General features: G+C 47.4%; 1 protein-coding gene across 1 annotated transcript in view; it reads right to left on the reverse strand.

The window, feature by feature from the left end:
- Positions 1 to 20,127: 20,127 nt before the first annotated feature.
- Positions 20,128 to 24,437, reverse strand: part of LOC144122983 (chymase-like) — a 239,161-nt gene continuing 234,851 nt past the window's right edge. The window contains exon 9 of the mRNA XM_077655918.1: positions 20,128 to 20,330. Coding sequence (XP_077512044.1) covers positions 20,151 to 20,330 — 180 coding nt within the window. The 3' untranslated portion in view covers positions 20,128 to 20,150. The remainder of the gene's footprint in view (positions 20,331 to 24,437) is intronic.

Consider the following 24,437-nt stretch of genomic DNA (forward strand, 5'->3'; position numbering starts at 1 on the left):
TTTAAAGGCTCTTTTAATAAATGAAGGAATAATATTAAATTGGAGGGGATAATTAAGCTCTGCATTAAGGATATGAGGTGACAGCGCAGTCTGCAAATTCCCATACATGCAGAAGGTTGTTCTCTACTTTACACTCACTGATCTCCAGAAGTCCTCATACCTCACCTAGTGCACTGGTGCAGCGGTTAAGCAATGCGCCACTGTCATGTGATGGCAGGTGTTTACAGCAGTGGGTGGGCCTTGTGCGGTCCAAATTGCTCTTTCTGAGCGTCCCATCTCTAATTAAACTGTCACCTGTGTTGCTCTTTGGGCATCACCTGCCAGAATCATGCTCGTGGTTTTCGCTCACTACGCCGGCAATGCAGAACATAGCTCCAAAAAACTCCTTGCGTTTCTTAATATAAACCGAAATCTCTATTCAAGAGCAACCACTGTACTTTGTAAATCCACGATTCAAATCGCGCTCAGAAGAAGGAAAGAGAAATTTTTTTGAAAGGAAATGGCGTAGTATCTGTCTGACATATCAGTGGACACCTGAACCGCGTCCTAAGGGAAGGAATAAAGGAGCGAGTGAGAGAATACAGGAAGAAAGAGGTGCCGTAGTGGAGGGCTCCGGAATGATTTCGACCACCTTTGGATCTTTTACGTGCATTGACATCGCTCAGCACATGGACGCATTTTGCGTTTCGCCTCCATCAAAACGCGGCTGCCGTGGCCGCCAGCAGATACTATTTTTATGCACTGGAAAAGGAGACTGTGTTAAAACCAGAAAACTCACTAATCCATTTGTTTCTATAAAAAGCTTTCATGTGACATCATGCTAGAAAGTTCGCTGCTACGACAGCCGTGTTCACCCGATGGCTTACACGCATGCTTAGAGAGGCAGCTAACCAGCCATGCTCCTTGCTGTGACTGGCCATTTTTCACCTTTTGGAGGGTAATGTCTCTTACTTCCGCACAGGCCTTTAATGAAGTCTGAAACTCACACCCGATTGGGTGAGCGCATGTTCAGCATGGGGAAAGGTTTGGCAGAGCAAGACCGTCAACCTCTCCCAACACACCGAAAGCAGAGAACACCGGCACTGGCCTTCCCCTGGTCACCCTAGAATGAAAGCTTACAAATCACTATAATCGCACAATTCTTCCACTGGCGTGAAGATTATGAGTTTGCCAACAAAGCAGCTCAAAGAAGACAGTGCTCTATACTTGGAGGGGTTAGCTCAGAGTAGCTTTCTCGATGCTGAAACACAGGCCCCAGAAACATTTATTTTAACCATGGTAAAAAATGGTAAATCATGGAGTTGAACATTTCGAACAGACACAAGGGCTATAAGAAACGCAGCAGTGGAGGGCTCCTGATTAATTTAGGCCAATTTGGTTCCTTCTTGCACGCAGACTTTGGATAGTACAACGACAATTTTGGGTTTACCCTCCATCTAAACGTGGCCGCTGTGGCTGAAGGGTTAAACCTAGGTCCTCCGACACAGTAGCCGAGTACTCTAACCACTCAGCCAGTGTGGAAACCTCTACTCAGCAGTTAGGACACTAGGCTACTAGGTCAGAAGATGCGGGATCCACCCCTTCTGAGATGGTTGCGTTTCGACAAAACCGGGATGAAAGATGTTCATATGCTATGCAATGTGAGCTCATGTTAAAGAATTCCCAGTGGTTGGAGTTCACCCGGAGGCCTCCACTACAATGCCTTTTTCTCGATCCTTTCCCTCTTTTTTCTGACGTGTGGTTGAAACATCTACTGAGAACTGCCAATGCTACAGAGTCTTTCCTTTCTTTAAAAAGAATTTAAGTATTTTCAGTCAACTGAGGCGGCAAGGGAAGATCGGCTCATGATCCGATCATTGAAACTGGCAATTTCACCTTATCATGTTGTTCTACAGCCTTAGATAGTCGCTTTCGGTTGGGTCATTCTGCATTGCGCTTTTACACGTTAAAAATCTTCATGCTTGATGCTATGCGCAAAGGGAAGGAATGGGGCCCAGTCACGATGTCTTCTCAACCTACTTAAGAGGACAGTCCCCATTACACCACTAAAATCTAGTTGTATAGTGAACCTTGCTTCACCACTGTCTCACTGTAAACAATCGAAAAATGTGGAGTCACCCGTAATGAACCACATGCCACGGATAAAAAGGCTGCACAAGGCTTCATCATTAAGGCAAATGCATGTCACGAATTTCCCTTCACCGCGTCGGTGCAAGCTATCTATATCTGAAGCAGTGTTTTTTTGCTGGGCTCTCTGGTTTCTTTCAATCATCATGGAATCCACAGTACTTGCAGATTAAAGCACAAATATGAGAACAACACTAACACTGCGCTGAACTTTCAACTTTGCTTTTGAAGCAATCGATCTGCACTTTCACCATAACAGGAAGGCAGTGACACGCCATGTACCTACGGCCATAGATACCAAGAGAAAAATTCTGTAAAAGCCACAGACGAAATTACTAGCCCAGAAGGCTAAATCTCCAACAAACAAGCATAAAATAACACACAACAAGAAAGCATAACAAGACGTTGCCAAACCCTAGACAACAAATGCCAACACAGCTATGACAAAAAAAAGTTGAAAGCAAAATTCACGAGGCGCTGAAAGCAGGCAAAAATAAAAAAGGCATATATGAGATAACAATTAACAAGGCCTAAAGTTGATGGAATCTTAACTAAAAAATTGCATTGAATTTTTTTACACGAAGGGTTAAAGGTGGTTAATAGAACTTAAAAGATCTGACTTAATGATTTGATCTGATGTAGTTTAACACTCCAAAGCAACTCAGGCTATGAGGGGTGCCATAGTGGACGGTTCTGGATAATTTCGGTCTCCTGAGGTTTAAACATGAGCTGACATTGCACAGCACACGGGCCTCTAGCATTTCGTCTCCATCAAAATGCGAGTGCAGCATCCGTATCTTTCATGCCAGCAGCCGAGCACCATAACCACTAATCCACTTTAAGGGTCCATTTAAAGGTGAAGGTCAAGAAAGTGAGGCTCTCGTCTGATGTCAAGAATCATATTGATCCAGAAAAAAAATCCTTTTCAAAAGGGTTATGGATGACGCCCTATTGCAGTCTACTGTGGGGCTATCAATAATCTCTGCCTGAATTATTTAGCAAATAAGCTGGGTCTTGTTTTTTTGCATTCACACATCTACAAAGCCTAGAAAGGCTGTGAACAGCAGAAAATCTAATGTCAACCCCTGCTCTTTTCCAAATTCTTTTTAGACTGCATGAAACCTGATAGACGTACAGTATGATGGGCAGCTTTTGCTGCAATCTCTTGCTTTCGACGAAGTGCTTTCTTTGCTTTGTAGCAAGGCATTTAACATTTTATTAGCTGACAAGGAGAGAAGCATTGGTGGGCATCAACTGCTAGTAAAGAATTCAAGAGGCTAATTTCTTCTTGCAAAAAATCCAGAGCAGAGCATTCCTAAGTCTTTGCACTGAGGTTGAAGACATTTTTCAATTCCGCATAATGAACTGCTCCGGTGTGTGTCAATCACTGTGCTGACCAGCACATCCTTCCAAAATGCCTCCAGCATGATGGGTTTTTGGAATTATCTACATGCTTTAGTTTTACCTGAGAGGAATGATTTGCTTTTCATTCAAAAACAAGGGCTCTGCATCGGGCCTTGCATCGCTCCCATCCTGCGCGACTTGTATCTAGCAATGCATAATAACGCTCTCAGCACAAAGCGGGAAAATTTACCAGCTCCTAAAATTTTCAGGCATGCTGACGATTAACTACTTCTCTTAGCCATGCCAATGAATTCCTGCCGCAGGCAAAAAATTTGGCAGCCGTCTTCAGCCGCCTTGTTTATATTCCCTGGTCTTAAGACTACATACCGGCAAATTGCTCTATCTGCTTTGTGGAGCTGAGGTTGCTTTTCCGTTGCGCCCCGTTCAATTTTTTTTAACCAAGTACCAACAAGCCCATCTTACCCATGACTCCATGCACTGAAAACTAGACGAAAGAAACATTGTCAATCCACCTTCAATAAGACGCTAACCAAGTTCTATGAGCACTCTTTCGAGACTATTTCGAGTAACTTGAAAAAAAAACAGTCACAAAAGAAAAGGGCAAGAGAAGGAGTGTACACGCCACCAGTCGATCTGGCGTGTACACTCCTTCTCTTGTCCTTTGTCTTTTGTGACTGGTTTCTTTTTTCATGTTACTATGAACTGGCCCGCATTTCAACCCTTCTGCATACTATTTCGAGAAACAAGCTCAGTGAATGCCTCTCTCCTCGATAGCCGAGAAAATGTTAAATGCCTTGCAAGGCAAAGAGTTCACTTCATCAAATACAAAAGACTGCAAAAAAATTGGCTATCGTACCCCACGTCCATCAGGTTTCGCACAATATAAAAAGAATTATAGAGTAGAAACTGATGTTATATTATCTGCTTCACACTGCCTTTCCAGGCTTTATAGACTCATCAAGAAGCAAGCCAAACGAATGAACAATAAGGCGCAGTGAACTCTATTTGAAGTACTAAAGTAGTCGCATACTTTATCCTTCTACCTTGCGGCAAAGAATACGTCGGGCAGACACGCTGCTATGTCAACAAAAGTTTACAGGAGCATAATTTCAACATGAGAGAATAATCCAGCCATTTGGCCACCCATCAGGGTAAGGAACTCACCCTGCAGGTGCTACCCTCCGACCTTTTCGTGCACAAGAATAATGGGAAAAAGACAAGAACTACCTCACTCAGGAATTAATCAAAGCTGCTCTTTCTGGCAATTTAAAAGCAGGCTCTGTTAGAATGCCATCAGCAACCCTTCTTGAAACGACCTTTTTTTTTTCTCAGTGGATAAATAAATCATACTTGGGCCCCGTTTTCTTAACTTTTCCATTTAAATGCATTCCTAAGCCACCTTCAAATCAACCAAAAACTTTTTCACCTTAATTTGTTAGCTATGCCATCAACTTTGGGTCTTGTTAATTGTTGCCTGGCACATGCCTTCTTAACCTGTTTTTAGTGCTTCATAAATTTTGCTTTCAACATTGTTATGGTCTTAGCCGTGTTAGGTGTTGGCATTTGTTGTCTCCGTTTTGGCCATGTTTTTTCATGCTGTCTTGCTGCATTTTTTTGTTGTTGTTGGGAATTAAGCCTTCCGGGCTAGCCATTTCAAGAGTTGCTGTTATGGAATTTTCCTCCCGATATCCTTGGGTATAGGAGTGCGTCATCGCCTTCCTGCCACATGAAATATGGAGAACAACTTTTTCAAAAATAAAGTGGATAGTTCAGCGTGTTCGTCGTTCTGAACTTTTTGACTTCATCTGGAAGCGCTATGGATTCCATGATGTATCATATGTATTCCCACCGCTGTGAGCTGCATATGCCAGCTGTCATGCGATGCGACAGCTATCATATATTTGTGAAATAGTATCAAACAATGTAAACAAAACAATTCACGTCTAGCACTTAATTCAGTCATTAAATGCAATGATTCAAAGCACAAAAACATTCAACATAAAACTCAAACTCGCTTGCAACATGTCCATTCTGACAATCAAAAGGAGTAGGCAAACACAAAAACCTGGCTGCATTTGAAAAGCTGCAAACCGCAGTTTTCAGAAAAATGTCAAAGGATGCCCACAAAAAAATCTATCATTTTATGATGACTGCAAAACCAGAGCTGTAGTAACAACTTACAATGCACCTGCTGATTTTATATGGTGGCGATAAAACCCATGCTCTTGGCTTCTAAGTTAAGGCTGACATATCACCTGCAAACATTCGTTTCCCACAACCATTACCGATATGACGATTAACAGCCGGGAAAATGAAAAACGTCGCCCAACACTGGTTTTGGCGTGTAAGAAATATTGCAAATGAAGTTGTCTAAAACGTATCTGCTCCTGTGAAAAACGGTTCAATACGTTGTGCAACCATCCCACTATGACAATAAATCTGGAAAGATTTGTTCAATGGCATAGTAAACAAAGATAACAAAAGCGGCATGATGAAAATGCGGGTAACCGGGCACAAGAGTCGCATCATAAAAAGATAAAAACATGCTCACATGAAATAAGCATAATTAGGAAACGTGACGCAAAAAAATGTACTATCATGAACAATATGAACTTCAACGCATTGGATTTTGTACGACTTCAACTCCCAAATCTACGCGAGCAAAGCGTTGCTCGAAGTTGTGCACTTAGCGGCTGATACAAAGAACACATTGCATTAAACATTAGGGCTTGTTTATAGCTCTGCAAAGAGGATTTTTGATGGACTATACAGCGGCACCTTCAGTCCACTCACCCCGGGTGCGTTCCAGCTCAGAACAATTCGACCTGAGTGCACGCGTCATAGGTGACGCGTGGAGGTTTGAATCCCCGAGGACACAAATTTCAAACGCTGTCTTGAGCATCAACGCTACATTTTACTCACAGCCAAAATGCACTTGCTCTAAACGTGCAAGATGATGAGAACTAGCACGACAGGAAAATGCACAGAACAAGACAGAGGTTACAAATTAACTCTTAACAGTAACTGAGAAAAGCGGGCCGCGACACTTCTGCACATGTTAGAGTCGCGGAAAGGGTAGCGCACCTAAGTACTTTCTAGGATTCCTTTATTCGAAAAGGTGAGCAGCTGCGAGTCCTACGCCCTTGCTCCAACCTGTGCGCGTTCGGACAACAAGTAGCAGAAAACTGCATTCACTCTTTTTTGGAGCTCTAATCGCAAACACTGCATTATGATCGATCACAGTTCCCGTAAGCGATGCTTTTTAAAAGGCTCAACTGGCATAAGTTCAGAGTATTTGTTACCTTCAAAGATAACTACGTAGTCGTGCAAACCGCTCTTCGCCTCGGATCACCGGCACCGCACCAAAAAGTCCGACCAGCACAAGTAATGTTGCATCATGGGCACATCTACCGCATAGTGACGCACAATAAAATCGTCCAGGATTCAAACCCTTCCGCAGGTGACACAAAGCGACGAAGATCGCAGTGCCTGCTCTATGCTTCTGAAATAGAGGAGGCGCTGGCCAGAGCGCACAACAAACGGACACTGAAAAGCTACCGAGAGCGGAAATGGTCATTTGAGTCAGGTGCGAGCCGCTGAGAGCTGCACGCGAGCGTACTCACTTCAACAATTACATACACACACAGAACATAGCACCGTTTCATGAAGGGACTCCACGAAACAAAACCGGCACATTCGCACAATCAGTGAAGCTCACTGCAAGAACCGTTGCATAGCCGTTGGCGCACTTCAAAACAGACCCGAAAAGGCGGAACCACCGGAAAATGAATGGATGGATGGATGGAAGGATGGATGGATGGATGGATGGATGGATGGATGGATGGATGGATGGATGGATGGACGGACGGACGGACGGACGGACGGACGGACGGACGGACGGACGGATGGATGGATGGATGGGTGGATGGATGCTTGGAGGGAGGGAGGGAGGGAGGGAGGGAGGGAGGGAGGGAGGGAGGGACGGACGGACGGACGGACGGATGGATGGATGGATGGATGGATGGATGGATGGATGGATGGATGGATGCATGGATGGATGGAGGGAGGGAGGGAGGGAGGGAGGGAGGGAGGGAGGGAGGGAGGGAGGGAGGGAGGGAGGGAGGGACGGACGGACGGACGGATGGACGGATGGATGGATGGATGAATGGATGGGTGGGTAGATGGATGGATGGATGAATGGATGGATGGATACGGCCGAACCCTTTAAATCGAGCTGTGGCTCAAGCCACCTAGCAATGACTTTTTAAATTTTACTCTTCTCCTGATGTTAGCCACCAATCAGATAACCTTCGCTTGGTTACTTCTACCCGTTTAAAATCTACTTTCCCTTCACTGTCCTTAAACCCCAATGCCTTGGTTAAATCAGCCCCGCTGCTTTCCACTGTAGGGTGAAGCCCTTTACAGAAAAGTATCGAGTGTTTAGCCGTTTCCTCCTCCTCTCCGCACGCAACGCACAACGTGTCTATCGCATGGTACCTGTCTCTATATGTCTTAGTCCGCAAAACTCCCGTCCTGGCCTCAAACAACAAAGAGCTTCCCCTACAATTATCATAGATATTTTCTTTGGCAATTTGCTGCTTGAAGATCCTGTATGTTCCCTGTGCCGATCTTGTCAGCATCCCTGTTTTCCACAGAGCTCTCTCTGTTTGTTTAACCTTTTTCTTAACTGATAATTGCTGATTTGCCCTCTGCTGCTGTCCAGATATTTGGTTGTCAATATTCTAGTTCACTTTCTCTATTTCGTATCAACATTCCTTATATACAGGTATCTGAAAACTTTCCTAGCCCACTGTTTTTCCCCCATTTTTTTCAATCGCTCCTCAAATGCTATCTTACTATTTTCAAAATCAAATACGGGTGTTCACCTGGCGGCAGAAATTAGTTTTTGTTTCAGTTTCTCCAGGGCAAAACAGAAACTTAGATTTTTTACGACGTGTATTCGGCCCCATCGGTCTCACAGAAGTCCAAGCGATGGCCAGCACTTGTCTTTCGTGAACAACGTGCATTGATTGACGATCTGTTGCTTAGGTTCCCGTTCAAAATACTTGAGTTCTGGGGGCACAGTCTCAATACTGCGGTACTCATTCGTATGAATATTGGTTGATTTTCGTTTGTGTAAGTCATAATGCATCTTTTTATTTTCGACTACTAGGGGATCAAGAAGATTAACGACGTTCACAGCATAATAGTCATAGTGCGTAGGTTAATGCGAAATTTAGCGAAGTTATAGTGACTGCTGTGCATTTAATGTCTTGTTCGCCATGCCAGTAGAACGATGTGACAGGGTTGAAATGAATCCGGAATTCGATCTTCATTCTGTGCTGCAGTTTCTGAGCGCGTGAATGTACTGCGCTCTTCAGCACTTTTCTTGAGGCAAGCACCTTACACGTCGCCCATCGCATTCTCCGCCTATGAAACAGTATGTCACTCCCTTATGTAGGCACGCAGTCGGACGAAACAGTAGGGCGAACGTTCCTTCGCAACGCAGGCGAGATAAAATCCTGCCCAAATGATATGAAAGCCCCACAGATAATACAAACCACATCTGTAATGTGAATATATACTATCTTCAGAATCGCCGCTGTGCTCAATAATACGGGGCCAAATAAACTACTATGAAAGCGCTGAACGATACTCGGGTGATGAGCCAGCATTATAAGAATCACTGCGACCTAGGTCGCCGACAAAATAAACAGTGGGTGCCGATGATTGAGTCCAGACATTTTCTGCGTTTCAGGGGGCGCGCACGCTAGCGGAGGCGGCCATCTGAACTTCTACGCTCCGCTAGCTGCCCTCACAAGCGGTTTTAAAATACTCGAAAGACCAACTGAAGAAAAAATTGCCATAATTCTTCAGCTTCAAGACAATATGGCACAGCATGTTAAAGAAAAGCGCGAATGTTTTTGAACTTTGCTTTAGCAATCACCGTACAGCATGCTACAACGATGGTCTACCCGCGCCAGAGTTCATTTTGACCGGTTCAATTTGAACCTGCACAAGTACCCCAAGCTAGTCCTGTTCAAACCTATATAAGACAGGAGGTTCACGCCAGACCTATTCAAACCTGTCTGCCTTGAGAGGACTTCTAGAAGAACATGAACATACCTGTATGCCTGACAGGCGGCTCCTATAACGATCAGGACACACCTATATGCTTGACAGGCGGCTCCTATAACGATCAGGACATACATATATGCCTGATAGGCGGCTCCTATAACAATCAGGACATACCTACATGCCTGACACGCACCTCTTATAACGATCAAGACATACCTATATGCCTGCCGAACAGCGCCTCTTCGTACCTGTACATTCCTCTATATTCCCGACGGAAGGGGCCTATAAGGTCCTATAGTTTTCTAAATGCCTCCTAGCCGCTACATATAGAACCTATACAGACCTATCTGATCCTATTTGCTTCCTATATATACCCATTTATATCTTTATGATCCTATACGGGTTTTTTAAGTAGGGCTCCCACGGCTCGAGAGAAGGATCGGTAAATAGGTCGCCCGTAAGTGGCTCTATATTGCAATCCCATAGGATATGATCGTAGTAAACCCTTCCTGTATATGATGCCGTGCTCGTTCCTGTTCGCGCCGCTTGGCCCGGGTGCGCCGGTTTCCGTGAGCCCGCTCCGCGAGGACCAGCACCATCTATTGAGTTGCGCTGTTTCTCCGGCAGATGTGGAGCTCCAGCGACTACGGAGAGCGTCCGAGGACACGGACGCGGTTGTTGCGACGCGCGTCCTTTCTTTCAGAAGGGTGCTTTATGGGCAGTTTTGACCGGATTTTTCTCTATTCGGCGCCTAATTCTGTGCTGAACGGATCGGCGAAGTTACACGCTACACCAGGATATAGGACCTTTTTCAGTGAGTGGACTGTACTTGATTTTACGGCCTTTCTCGTCTTGACTACTCCACCCGCCGTGCTCGTGGGCCACGCCGGCTCCCCGGCCGCCCGACACTTTTGTCATGATGGAATACGCTGTGTAAGGCGGAGGTATTTCTCCGGAAGACGTTTCTGAGAAAAAAATTAACACCCAGAGGAATTCTACGACCAAGGCAAGGCTTTCATACGGCGGCAACGCTGTTAGCCCTAACGGCGGGCCGGGACCCAAGAACGGCAAAGTGAGTAGAAACTCGCTTTCTAGCGTCAAGAACGGTATCATCCGGCGAGGTAAAAAGCCTCCGCTGCCGAAAAATGATATGATGATTATCGTCAGGATCAGGGGAGGTCTGAATATGGCTAAAATTGGTGCGGCCGCGGTGCCTGATCCAATGATGGCTGCTGCTTGCATAGACGAGGTGAAGCGAGAAGCGGACGCCATCTGCCCCAACTATCACCAGAATATTGTGGTGGTCAGCACGCCGGAAGAAGAAAATGCTACGAAGTACGGGAGGATCAAGATGTTATGCATTGCTGGGGACACTCATGCAGCTGCGGCACATCGTGCGGTGCCGCATGAAACGTGCAAGGGAATCATAAGAAATGTTCCTCTCAGCGAGGGACCCGAAGCGCTCAGTCGCAAGATTGTTAACCCGCGTAATCCCCTGGCCCTGGCGGCAAAACGCATCAAGGAGTCGGGTACGGTCATCATCGCTTTCGACGGGTACAAGGTGCCCAACTACGTTCGGTATGGTAACGCGCTGGTTAGGTGCGCGCTTTACCGCAAGCAGATTGATGTTTGTTATGCTTGCGGAATGCTGGGGCATCGCGCTGACGTCTGCCCCTCGCCGGAAGAAGTGGTTTGCAGGGGCTGCGGTTCAACCAATCCCGGTGAGGCCCACCGGTGTGCACCCAAGTGTGAACTGTGTGGGGGAGACCATATTACGGCTGCCAAGGAGTGCCAGCAGCGGTTCCGTACCCCATATGTGCTCCGGCGCCGCCGTTGTGAGCGGGCTAGGGCGAAAATAAAGGCGGAGGATGAAGAGAAAGGAGGCTTCAGATACGCCGAACGCCAGTTCCCAACGTTGGAGAAGACGCTGGAGGCTGGGCAAGGACAGGATCGTGGGTGTCGACGCTCAAGATCAAGATCAAGGAGACCAGGAAGAGCATCTCGCAACCACTCCGGTGGCCGGTCTGGGAGCAGATCGGCGTCTAAGGTGCGCTTCAGAATGGACGGACAGTTGGGAACTGAGACTGCGCGTCGCCCCAATGGGACTGAGAGACAGGGTGTGCGCAAGAGTGTTGTGTTGCAGGGTCTACAAGGCAAGGGCCCCGGTGAAGAGGCCAGTGGTACTACCTGGGCGGAGCGCGCAAGTGCTCGAGTAGAGATGCCTAGTTTGGTAAGGCCAGAGCATAGCAAGAATTTGGCGAGATTCAAGAGGCTAGAGCAGGAAAACGCAGAGTTGAGAGAACTGGTGAGGTCGCTTAAGGCTGAAATCTCGGCACTTAAGGGTGTGGCAGACCCTGCACCGACGGAGAGGGCAATGCATGAGAACATAGAGAACATGGATTTTGCTGATGTAGGTGAGGCTAGTGGGTCGCGCCCCTCAAAGAGGAAGGCGTTGACACATGAGGCGGAGCCCGCGTCGAGGAAGCTGAGATCTGAGGTGACGGAGATGTCGAGTGCTGTGGATAGTGTCAAACATGTCAACGATGGTCTGGCGCAGCTGAATATGCGTCTCACAGAGTCGCTCGGCTTGATCGATGGGAGGTTCAAAGAGCTGCATTGTAGAATAGAGGTGTTCGGAAACAAGTACAGTCTGAGTGCCTCTCCCCTTGTTAGGTCGGGATCTCAGTCGGCTGGTTCCTCGACGGGGCAGTCTCAGGTTCAGCAAGATGCCTCGCAGCAACTGCTTCAACATGGCGCGACAAAATGAGACTTTTTGTGTGTGGCAATGGAACTGTATGGGGTATACTCGTAAACGGGCGCCTCTACAGCAGTAAATTCGCGCGTGCAAGTGTAGGCCGCAGGCTATTCTACTGCAGGAGACAATGACGGCAGAAGTTTCTCTGACGGGCTACCGAACCGTCTTCGGGGGATCCAAAGCTCGGGGGACCTGCATTCTATTGGATAGCAAACTGACGCACTTGGTCCATGATCTTAAGATACATTTCAATTCCCTGGAATATGTCATGATTGAGGTGATTCCTAACCGGGTGAATAAGAAAAGCGTGTTTGTTCTGAACGTGTATAATGCCCCGAGGGATAGGGTGCAGAAATTCAAGCTGCTTCTGCAGAAGGCTTCTTAGCTTGCCGGGGATCATCCGCTGATCGTGGCCGGGGACTTTAATGCTCCGTACCACGTGTGGGGGTACAAGCATGACACAGTTAAAGGGAGAGACCTCTGGCAGAACGCTGCGGAGTTTGACCTTACGCTGCTCACTGACCCTGCCTTTTCGACACGTATAGGGACGTCGACGTGTAGGGATACTACCCCTGACCTCTGCTTTGTAAAGAACGCCGCCAAGCCTAGTTGGTGCAATCTTGCCGAAGACCTAGGTGGTGGTCATTATATTAACCGAGTCGTTTTTGAGGTTGAGGGTAGGCTCCCTAGGGCGTTAACGTTTATAGACTGGGATAAGTTGCGTATGATCCGGCAGGTGAGAGGAAAAAGGGGAAAGGAATTCGAAGGCCTGTACCTGCCGTCCCTGGAGGATTCGGTCACCCAGGTGAGGGAGGATGTAAAGGAGGCTACGAAGGAGATCACTACGGATATGGAGGTGGATAGTGTTGATAGCAGGCTGGCCCATCTGATTGACTCCAAGCGGTCTGTGCTGGCTAGGTGGAAGGGGCAGCGGCTTAATCGCAGGCTGCACAAAAAGATTTCCGAGCTCAATAAGCTGATTGAGGAGCACTGTAAGCTTTTATCTAGGCAGCAGTGGGATGAGGTATGCAGCTCGGTGGACGAGCAGGTACGCAACGGGAGGTCGTGGGGCTTGCTTAAGCATTTGCTGAACAACTCCAATACGAGAGTTAGTCAGGGACACGTCCTTGCTAGAGCTGTACACGAAGCAGTGGGGTCTGCCTCGGAGGAGGAGCTGGTTGAGAAGCTGGCCAAGAAATACCTTCCTGTTGCGGACCCGTATGCTCTTCTGACAGAACATGCCTACACCGGAGAGGACAACTTTTCCCTAGATGAGGCCTTTTCTGTGGAAGAGATATGCACGGTTTCGCATAACCTTAACAGCAAGTCGGCTCCCGTACAAGACGGGATTTCGAACAAGCTTTTGAAAGACCTGGATGATAGGTCGATAAAGTATTTTGCCGGGAGGTTAACGCTATGTGGAGAGATGGGGTGGTTCCGGAGCAGTGGAAGACAGCTCTCACAGTGCTCATTCCCAGGGCTGGCAAAGCCCCGAGCATTAATAACTTAAGGCCTATTTCGCTCACTTCCTGTGTGGGCAAGGTGGCCGAGCATGCGGTGCTTAATCAGCTTACAAGGTACCTTGAGGAGAACGAGGTCTACCCCCACACTATGATTGGTTTTCGGGCCGGGCTGTCGACTCAAGACGCAATGAAGCTCATCAAGCATCAGGTCGTTGACGGAGATGGAAGGGGTGTTAAGGCCATCCTAGGCCGGAACGTGGAGAAGGCCTTTGACAGCGTTCGGCACTCTTATATTCTAAAGTCCATTTTGGATCTTGGCCTCGGCGCGCGCTTTCATGACTACGTCAGGTCCTGCCATCTTGAGGGTTGCTGAGCTGGAGTCAAAGACGTTAAACCTTGGAGATAGGGGCACTCCTCAGGGGGCCGTCATCTCGCCCACAATGTTCAATCTGGCCATGGTCGGGTTGGCCAAGAAGCTCTTGGAGATTGAAGGGATTAAGCACACCATGTATGCCGATGACGTGACCATATGGTGTCCCGGGGGTAGTGACGGCTATATCGAGTGCGTTCTGCAGGAGGCAGTAGATGTAATCGAGACCTATTTGGACTCGACGGGATTAAGGTGCTCCCACTCCAAGTCGGAGCAGTTGCTGTACAGTCCTACTAGAAGGGGACCCAAGCCAAGGGGATGGATCCCCGTGGACAAGCTGAGCATTCAGCTTCGCACAAGAAATGGCGATCTCATCTCTAGGGTAGATAAGATCAGGGTTTTGGGGATGCTGATTGATTCGAACGGCGCCAACACGCTGACGATCCAGATGATCATTGCCAAAACAGAAAATGCGGTATGCCTAGTGAAGAGGGTGGCCAACAGGGAGACGGGGTTGAAGGAGGATAGTCTGATTAGGCTTATGCACGCATTTGTATTGTGTCACCTAACTTATGTGGCGGCCATGCACAAGTGGAAACCATCAGAGAAGAAGAAGCTTGACACGCAGATTAGGAAGGTCACCAAGAAAGTGTTGGGAGTGCCAATGTGCACCAGCAAAGACCGAGTTCTCTAGCTGGGAATTCATAATACCTTGGATGAGATAGCTGAGGCTCAGGAGAGGACGCAGATGGTGCGTCTCTCTACGACTAGCGCCGGTCGGCAGATTCTGAGATAGTTAGGTGTTCCTCAGGAGAAGATTTCGCAGCTTCACGTCGGTATTCTCTTGAAGGTCCGTCAGCGGTATCATGTCAAGCCTGTTCCCAGGAACATGCATCCGGAGCGAAATGTGGGTAGAGAAAGGCCAGGGGGGCTTGTTGGCTGAGACTCATTCGTGATGAGAATCAGAAGGTTGGCTTCGTCGATGCTTCATTTAACGAGGAGAGGAAGGTGTTTACCGTAGTTGTGGACAATGAGGGCAGTGTCGTTAACGCTGCTACAGTTCAGACTCATAGGCCAGAGGTCGCGGAGCAAGCGGCTATTACTCTCGCCCTGGTTGACGGGCGCAGGCCTTTTGTATACAGTGATTCAAAATCGGCCGTTAGGGCTTTTGAGAAGGGCTCGGTGGCTAAGGTTGCTTTTAAGATTATAGAGACCTGTGAGATCTCTCATAACTACTTATGTTGGTTTCCTGCTCACCTTGGGATGATTGAGGGAGCCCCTCCGAATCTCAATGAGTCCGCTAATGAGGCAGCGCAAGATCTTACCCTCCGCTCTGCCCCGCGCCACGGCGTGGCGGTACTCCCCGAGAACAGAGACTCCCCTTCAACATACAATGAGATTACGAAGTATTACCTTCTTAATCGCAGGGTTTATGGTTTGCCGCATCCTAAACTAAAGAGGCCTCAGGCACTTACATTACGCTTATTACAGACCGGTACTTATCCTTGCCCACGGAGGTTGAACATGTTTTATCCTGAGACGTATACGGAGCCTTATTGCCAGAATTGTGGTGATTTAGCCACGCTCGAACACATGCTCTGGTCTTGCGCAAGAATTGAAGACTCGGCGATCAAGGACGCGTCCAAGTGGGAGGCTGCACTTCGCAGCCCGGAACTAGATGAACAATTCTGGGCTGTCCAGAATTCTGGGCTGTGAGGCTTGGTCTTCCGGTCCCGACGTGGGAGCGGCCCGGTTAGTGGTTACTTATCACTACTTGCAGGACCCAATAAAGTTTTCCATTCATCCATCCGGCAGACGTGAAAGGCGCGCCATTGGCCACGTTATTTTTACCTCCTTCGTGCTTGCACCCATCGTCCCGTACGGACATTTTCTTGCTCCTTCGTTCCTGTGCCACTCGCCTGGCCTGACCTTGGCTGAGTCTGAAGATCAAATTTACGGAACAAGCCGATCTCTGCACTTGCACGTTAGCAATTGTCACAAAATACGGCGCATATTCGAAAAAAAGGGGCCACGCGGAAGCAATCGCGCGCGCCCTACCGTAAATAAAACAAAAACAGCGGAGAAGGAACCTCGGAGAGCTCGTAACCTTGCATGTGCTGCTTCCCTTTCCACTGAGCTTGCCGGCGCAGCGGCAAAGGAAACATGGCCGCGCGAGCAGTCGATTTCTCTAGAATATCCGACTAGTTTCTACTCATTGTCGACGGAGAGGGTGTAACCTTGACTGCGCTAAAGTGATGCCCTCTCCCCTTCGCTCTCGCGCCGGCGGCTTCGAGTCGCGAGAAGGACCCAGAATCTTCTAAAAGGCGGTTTCCACGAGCGACCAATGGGGTCGCGCGCCCGGCGCGAGAAGGAGAAGGAATTTGTGCAGTTCATACAGCGTGTATGTGCGCAACTTCCTTGGCTCAAAGAACGAGCAGACGTGGACTGCACCTATAAATGAGGGGCTGCAACCGCTGTCTGTTAGCCCGAGCTGCCGTTTAAGCTTCCGAGAAGCGCGCCCACTCGACTCGCGGGAAAAATAAAGCCCATTCAGGGGTTTTAGGGAGAACACCACTCGCCCAGCCACGGACCAGCGAAGCAACGCGCGCCAATTAGCGGGACGACTCTGTCGTGCTCCCCAGGTCGTCGAACTGTCGCAGTGCCCGATGAACAAATTGTGTTTTGTTTGTTCGTTTCTCTTATTTATGCGGTGGAAAAATGGCACACTGGCATTACTGCTTATTGTATGCACTATTGTGCACATAGCTTTTCTGCGTTGTATTTATAACCATCATAAATAGCGCATCGGTAAAGAGTGGTTTACGTCACTTTTATAGTGATGTGTTTTGTTGTCCACAGATATGTGCACTTTTCTTTGTCTCTCTCTCTCCTTCTCTTATTGTAAGTGCACTTTAGATGCAAATATTTTGTTGTAATCTGTCTCAAGCGTTACTTGGCCCTGGTTGCATTCTATTTGTAAAGCCCTTTGTAGGTACTCGAATAATTGTGAAATCCTTTGTATCGCCTCCTTGCTGTATAAATTTTGTTTTGTTTTGTAAACCTTTGACTCCGACCCATTCTCTTGCTTGCGACCGGCGAAAGCTGGGCACCAAACGACCATCCCCTTGTCACTTAGTAGCTGGTCTCCAGCTGAGCTTGCCATGCTTTGTCAACGGCATCTCCTTTGCGACTGAGACCGCTACCCCCACATGCTCTAAGGGTGTCTGGGAGTGCAGGCTAAAGTGCGCGAAGAGGTGACAGCAATAGAGCTTTTGCTCTAAATATTTACAGGATTGACACTGCCTGCTTATTAGAGGAAACGCGAAAGCCTTTCCCTTTCGTCTCTTTCTCTTTGGTTTGGTTTATGAGGGTTTAACGTCCCAAAGCGACTCAGGCTATGAGAGACGCTGTAGTGAATGGCTCCGGAAATTTCGACCACCTGGGTTCCTTTAACGTGCACTGACATCGCAGAGCACACGCGCCTCTAGAATTTCACCTCCATCGAAAATTGACCACCGCGGCCGGTATCGAGCCCGTGTCTTTCGGGCAAACAGCAGAGCGCCATAACCATTCAGCTACCGCGGCGGCCCTTTCTCTTTCGATTCGTATTTTGTTATATTCTATTTTTTATTTTGTTGCTTTGTAATTTTTAGTTCTCTTTTAAATTTAAGTTTCTGATTTTATTTTTACTTCTTGTTTCCCTAATTGTTAAAATTTTAATTTTTTATGCTTCACAATTACCTGGTTTTTATTTTTATTTTATTTTCACTTTTCAAAGTTTATTCCATTTTTATTTTTATTTTTCATTTCACTTTCTAATTTGCTTTTATTTCAGTACACATATCCATTCTTTATTTAACTTGTGCATTTCATTTTAATCACCATACAACTTACCCTTGACAGTTCGCGCGGACAACTTCCATCTAGTGTTTTCGTCTACAGCTTCCGTCCACGCCACTCATGAGCCAAGAAAGGCTTACGCCTTATAAAATGGCATGGTGCGCAGTTCAGGGTTTTGTGGCCAGGGGCGTCGCACTGAAGAGTGCTACACGAATGCCCGGCTGTAACCGACGCATAATGTCATGTAGTGGTAATGGCTGTCCGGCAGTCAAGAAGACAGCGAAAGGGGCTTCCAGAAGGAGCTGTTTATTGGGCAGGCCTCTCCCCACAAAGAATTGAACGACTCGGTGGCAGTGATAGCAAGAAGCGTGCCCTACGGCTGCCAAACAGAATGCCCGCCGCTCTCTGCCGTGCTAAATTTGAAGATGACAAAGAAATTTTGAGACATGTCATGCAATATTACCACAGCAGTGTGGAATAACGTAGAATCGGCTCCGCATGGTTTCGATCAATCCAGATCAATTTTGTTGTGTCTCGCCCTAAAACAAATCTATAAAGCCGCGTTCCGGGAGCTTTGAAGAATGAACAAAGAACCATTACAAAACTGTAATGTTCAATATGCTCAATATGTTCATCACTTACTCGTATTTGGATTAATTTGCATGTGTGCTGCGAGCAGAAAACATGACGGCGCCTCAAACACGGTTGCGTCAACGCATGTAAGTATGGCTGGACTGAACTTAGGCACTGTCTTGTAACTATTGCAGCAGCCTTTTGTTAATGCTTCCTTACAATCGTGACTAATAAACTCGGAGGTGCGCAGCAACTCAGAATCATAGGATTTCTTAAAAGCCGAGAACCTACCTGCTTTTTAGTCTATGATATTTACCTAGTATAATTCATTTTTGCGGTACCGGTAGTTGTCTAGTTCCTTTCACAAAGCAGGCATTCTCGAAAATACTGAGCACTGCAGTCTGCTGGATTCGAAAAATGCGAAAGCACTTGGGTTTGAGCATTACCCACTTTTTTTTAAGCGGAAGCTTTACTACCCTCTGTAGCTTTTTGGCCGTTTGCGCCATATGCGCGAGTTTCATCTTGAACCGAGGAGAAACCACGCGACAGCTAGTACGGCGCGCAGCTGCCGCCGCCTAAACCAAGAGCTTGCCACTGTTCCTATATGCCATCGGCTATCATTTTCATTGGCGCTAAAAATGTGTTAGGTTCCGATCATTTTGAGGAAAGGAAGGGCGCATAACTGGCTCCCTGGGTGAGCGGGCGCCTCAATCACACTTTGAGGTACGTGGCCATGGTAAAAGAGAGATGTGGGCAGCATGCATTAGCGCTGACAACGATGTGGCCGACAACCGGCACTGCAGCAACAGGCCGTGCGTTCATTGGGTAATCAATCTCTCGTGATCAATCATTAATTTAACTGCCACCTGCCAGGGTGGCAGGAAGGGCGCGCAGCCTATGGAGTGTGCGGAACACACTCAACGTTGCAGAAGCCAAGGCGCGTATCTTTCCCGATGCACCACCGCTGTCGCGCTCTAACCATGTTCAGCAGTAGTTCAACCACAGCAATTTTTTCGCAAGTCATTGTTGTCACATGACACTTCTCACGTGACCCTTGCATAACGTCAGCAAGCTCTTTTGCAAGTAATCATTTTCTAACATCAGTAAACATCCCCAACGCATTTTACCCTCGTACGCACCACAACGTGTCCATTTCTTTCCCTTCTAACACACTTGAACCAACGATATTCCCGTGGCGTATGCGTTGCATTCCCGCCTGGCACACAGAGAGCCTGGGCTCGAAGCGCAATTCCGCCGAGCTTCTTTTTTCGAATGATAAATTTTGGGCGCACACGCTTTGATAACACGCTCTTCAGACACGCTCTGCTCACAGGTCCTCTACATGCCACTCATGAGACTGTGAACGCTTTCGCATTGAAGATTTGTATTATTGATGGGACGTGCTCATCACTAGACGATAACCACAACGGCCAGCCTACAAGAAAAAAAGCCATGGATTGCATTTGACAGGCTCCCACTTTGCGCCCTCATTTCACATGCAGCAGCCCTGTGAAAAGCTAAACATTATAAACTGCATTGAAGAACAGTGTGTTTTATTCGCTTATCACTGCGTTGCGTACTACTTGGGTTTCTCCTCTCCAGACGAGTTTCCGATTACGCTCTTTATCCACGGTGCGTAGTGGGCAGTGCTGGCAAAAACAAACGGCGAGGTCGGGAAATCTCTCAGGCGGAACCAGGAGAAGACGCCCACCACGTACCAGTCATCAGTGGCCAGCAGAAGCGGCGCGCCAAAGTCATCCTGTGCGAAAAATGCGAAGGGAAATTTGAAGCGCCTCTAAGCTCCGCTCCTGGCATAAGCTTTCAGGCATATGTCATGAAAAGGAGCCTGAAATCAGTTGCAGTACATGTGTCTGGAGATGCGGCCATTGGCCCAGGCGCTATTTTGGCAGCCGCTATCGCACAGGCACCAGTACAAATTCCCTCCCTGGAGAAGGCGCCGTCATCTTGATCTGCCGTTAGCCTCGCACAGCAAAATAAGGATACCGGAGGGCAACGTGCACATGGTATGAGTAAAGCACGAAGTCTAGACCAAGCGTTCTGCACTCCCATTCACTAGGTGCATGTTGGCAGATTTTTCAGACTTAAGCAGTTCAAGCCAATAAGCTAAAGAAACAACGAAGCTGCAGCAGCCCTTCTATTTTTTGTTTGACGTCTTCTGGCGAAACAAGATTTTTCAATGCAGCAAGAGAAAACAAGCAGACGCTCTAGGCAGTTCGTGCATCCAGCATTATCCCAAAGCACTTGAGCGCCCAAACGATAGCGCCGAAGAGCCAGGTCTGTTTGCAACTATACGTGAGTAGTGCAGTTTTGTATAGTCTACATTGTCAGTTTGATACCCACATGTGGCGATTTCTCTGCTGTAAGTGGCGTCGCAGTATGTTGTCAGAGAAATTCCCGCTGTTAGCTCCCACTACAGGATACTGTAGCTGAGGTACCGTTAGCCATAAAGCGCACGGGGACTGTGGAGTGCACCTTATCATTTCTAGAACGCGCCATTCGCTTTCATGGTCATGTTGACCTGAGCGTCGGTGCAGTCATGGGGATAGCCGAGGATGATGACGTGCAGTGTGAACTACGCTCAGCCGAAACTTGAAAGCTTGGTGGAGGGAGAGCGTGATACCTCTATGAAAACATTTCCGCTTAGTGATAGAAGGCCGTCATCTTGTATATACATATTCCAACGACCCGCACAAAATTTTGTGATAACAGCTGGTCTGCAGGTGGCCTTTTGAGCTCAAAGCTGGCTTGCTTGCGGTGATAGAGGGTAGAAGGTGGTATTAAAGAACGTATTACACTATAAAACAGCATACGTGTGCGCACTGCGTTGAAGGCGCAGCCTGTTTCACACTTTTCACATGTAGAAAAATGTACGATGGGCAGGTTGTGTGGGCGCTGAAGCTAGATGTCATATGCGATTTCACTTTTGTGCGAATGGCTGGAATTTTCTGCTTGACGCTTGCGAGGCAGTTACTCTTACAGCTGATGATGATAATTATGACCACAGGCTTAATGACACATACCCACGACGGGGGACTCGCCAGGGTGCATTGCGGATACAAACGCGCTCGCGGGCAAGGAAGAGGGTAAATGGATAATTTTGTGTCCTAGACTGGAATTTGCATAAAAAATGTAAAAAGAAACGGAAATGAAAGGGCAGTGAATTCTCATTCTAGCAGAGGAATCTAGCTGATGAAATTATATCGTAGTGAATATAATCGCACACTAGTTTTAGGGCATATCCCTTGCCGCTTGCCCCGTATGAGAAGAGAATCGGAGTAGATCGAAGAAGCCCTAGTCGAGCAAGGGGGATCTCCTACTAAATTCTATAAAGAGAAGCGAACCGCAATACAAAAAAGTGATCCATGGACTCAATTTCGCCACAACACTCACGGATGTTGGTCAAACAAAACCCCGATCGACGTAAATAAGATTTAGTCGCGGTATTCTGCAGCGCAAGAGGCTCGTGGACACCTCACCTTGCCTTGAACTGCACATCTGAACACTCGAAAGAAATGCGAGGTGTTGAAAATCCGCTGCAGCAAGGAGAGGCTCATGGCTGAAGTAGTTGAGACGCCGGAATCGTTAAAACCATGCTGCAGTCATGGAGACAGTATTTGGGAGGAACGGGAGAATAGGTTCACCAACGGCAGACTTTGCTAAAAAAATCAGCCCTATCAATAGAAGCAGTGTTAAAGTGCCTAGACCCCCGGGAAGTCGTACTTCAATAAAATGTGATGGAAAAAAAATTGTAGGACACGGCTCATAGGTATATCGCTCAATTTTTTGACCACTGTCAAAAAGGAAATGCTGTCTGAAAGTATAATAACCTTAGAGCTACTGCAGGGAAGCATTGTTAAGGCGAACTCAGTGGCCATAAACTCAGCGACAACAATAGGGGTAGTGTCAGTTGTCTCGAAATGAGTAACACCAATCAAAAGCCGATGAGTATATACCGATGGCTGCCTTTTTATTTTGCTGGGAGGTGTCTGTAAAATCGGCAGAATAGTTAGGAAACATCTCGACACTCCTCAATAAGACCATTTTATACACTGGCAGGCAAATGCTTAGCTTTCCCTGGGAGGGTGTCGTCAAAGAAGACTACAGTATTAGCCCGGCGGTGGTTAACTGGTACTAAAATATTTATTGATACAGAAATTTTTAACAGCAAGGAATTTGTGAACCCGGCCTGAGGAAGCTTATACATACGCGAAAAATTACCAAGAAGATAGTTGGGTTCCTTGTTAATATCGGGTTAGCCAATCCAGGAATAGGCTCTTAAGACATTAAATACGTCCGCACAGTGAGAAGCCGAAACCGCGAATTTAGATCAAGTATCCGCGCCTCCAAGTGCAGCACAGCATTAGCCACTGGTTTAGGCAGACATAAGCAAAGGCGCAGAGCGTGGCGCTCTATAACAAACAGGGGTTCAAGCTTGTACCTTGGGCACCTAGAAAAGAGAACGGAGCCGAAATCAACTGTTGGCCATACATAGGTCTTACATAGAAAGAGCATAGTGTTCCGAAGCATACCGAATTTTTTGTTGCCGATCCTCATTAACTGGCCAAGGGCACGCTCACATTTAAGCGCACTGCTTGTAATCTGGGGCCGCCAGTCGAACTGCGGGTCATATACTAGGCCCAAGTATCTCTAGACTGTGCACAAAGATTCCTGTGTCGTCTTCGTCTGGATGGATGGATGGATGGGTGGCTGGATAGATGGGTGGATGGATGGGTGGGTGGGTGGATGGATGGATGGATGGATGGATGGATGGATGGATGGATGGATGGATGGATGGATGGATGGATGGATGGATGGATGGATGGATGGATGGATGGATGGATGGATGGATGGATGGATGGATGGATGGATTAGTGAATGGATGGATTAGTGGATGGATGGATTAGTGGATGTATGGATTGGTGGATGGGTGGGTGGATGGATTAGTGGATGGATGGATGGGTGGATGCAAGGATGGATGGATTAATGGATGGATGGATGGGTGGGTGGATGGGTGGGTAGATGGATGTATGGATGGGTGGATGGATGGATGGGTGGATGGATGGATGGGTGGATGGGGGGAAGGATAGATGGGTAGATGGATGGATGGATGGATGGATGGATGGATGGATGGATGGATGGATGGATGGATGGATGGATGGATGGATGGATGGATGGATGGATGGATGGATGGATGGATGGATGGATGGATGGGTGGGTGGATGAATTTTCACAGTATTTATCAGGTTACGATGACAGTTTTTCTCATCATGTTCGTCCGCCTGGACGCACAACACATTTAAAAGAATTACTTTTGTGTACTGCTTTTGGCATTTGTTTTTAAATCCGTAATGCCTAATTCTGAACACTGTGTAATTGTTCAAATACATCTGCGATTACCCTCTGCAGGTACCGCCTCAAGTGCCTTCCTAAACACTGAATCACACAACAGAGAGACCTTGGTAACCTTCCGAAGGCAGCAACATATACATCTCGGGACACGAGGAATAATTGAAAAATGGGAGAATGCTTGGGTAATTATTCCCTTTGTACTTCTTCCATTCAGATCACTGGCCAATGTCTCTTTTCTACGGAGCTAAGCCCTTCCGATGCGCATTAGCACGATAATCTAGCTCCCACAGGTAGTTCTGATAGGTATACAGATTTCACGGTATTTCGAAGGTAGCCAGATTTGAAGATGTATGTAATCATTCATTTTTTATTTGTTTTGCGATTAAGCCGAGCATCCTTCTGCTTCAAGATGACGGGGCCTATTTGGTAGAACTGCTTTGATGGATAAAAGGCATCACCGACAGAAGACCTGAGCAAATAAAGGAATGAAGTGGCG

Source organism: Amblyomma americanum, chromosome 3 (assembly GCF_052857255.1).
Source record: "Amblyomma americanum isolate KBUSLIRL-KWMA chromosome 3, ASM5285725v1, whole genome shotgun sequence".
Lineage (NCBI taxonomy): Eukaryota > Metazoa > Arthropoda > Arachnida > Ixodida > Ixodidae > Amblyomma > Amblyomma americanum.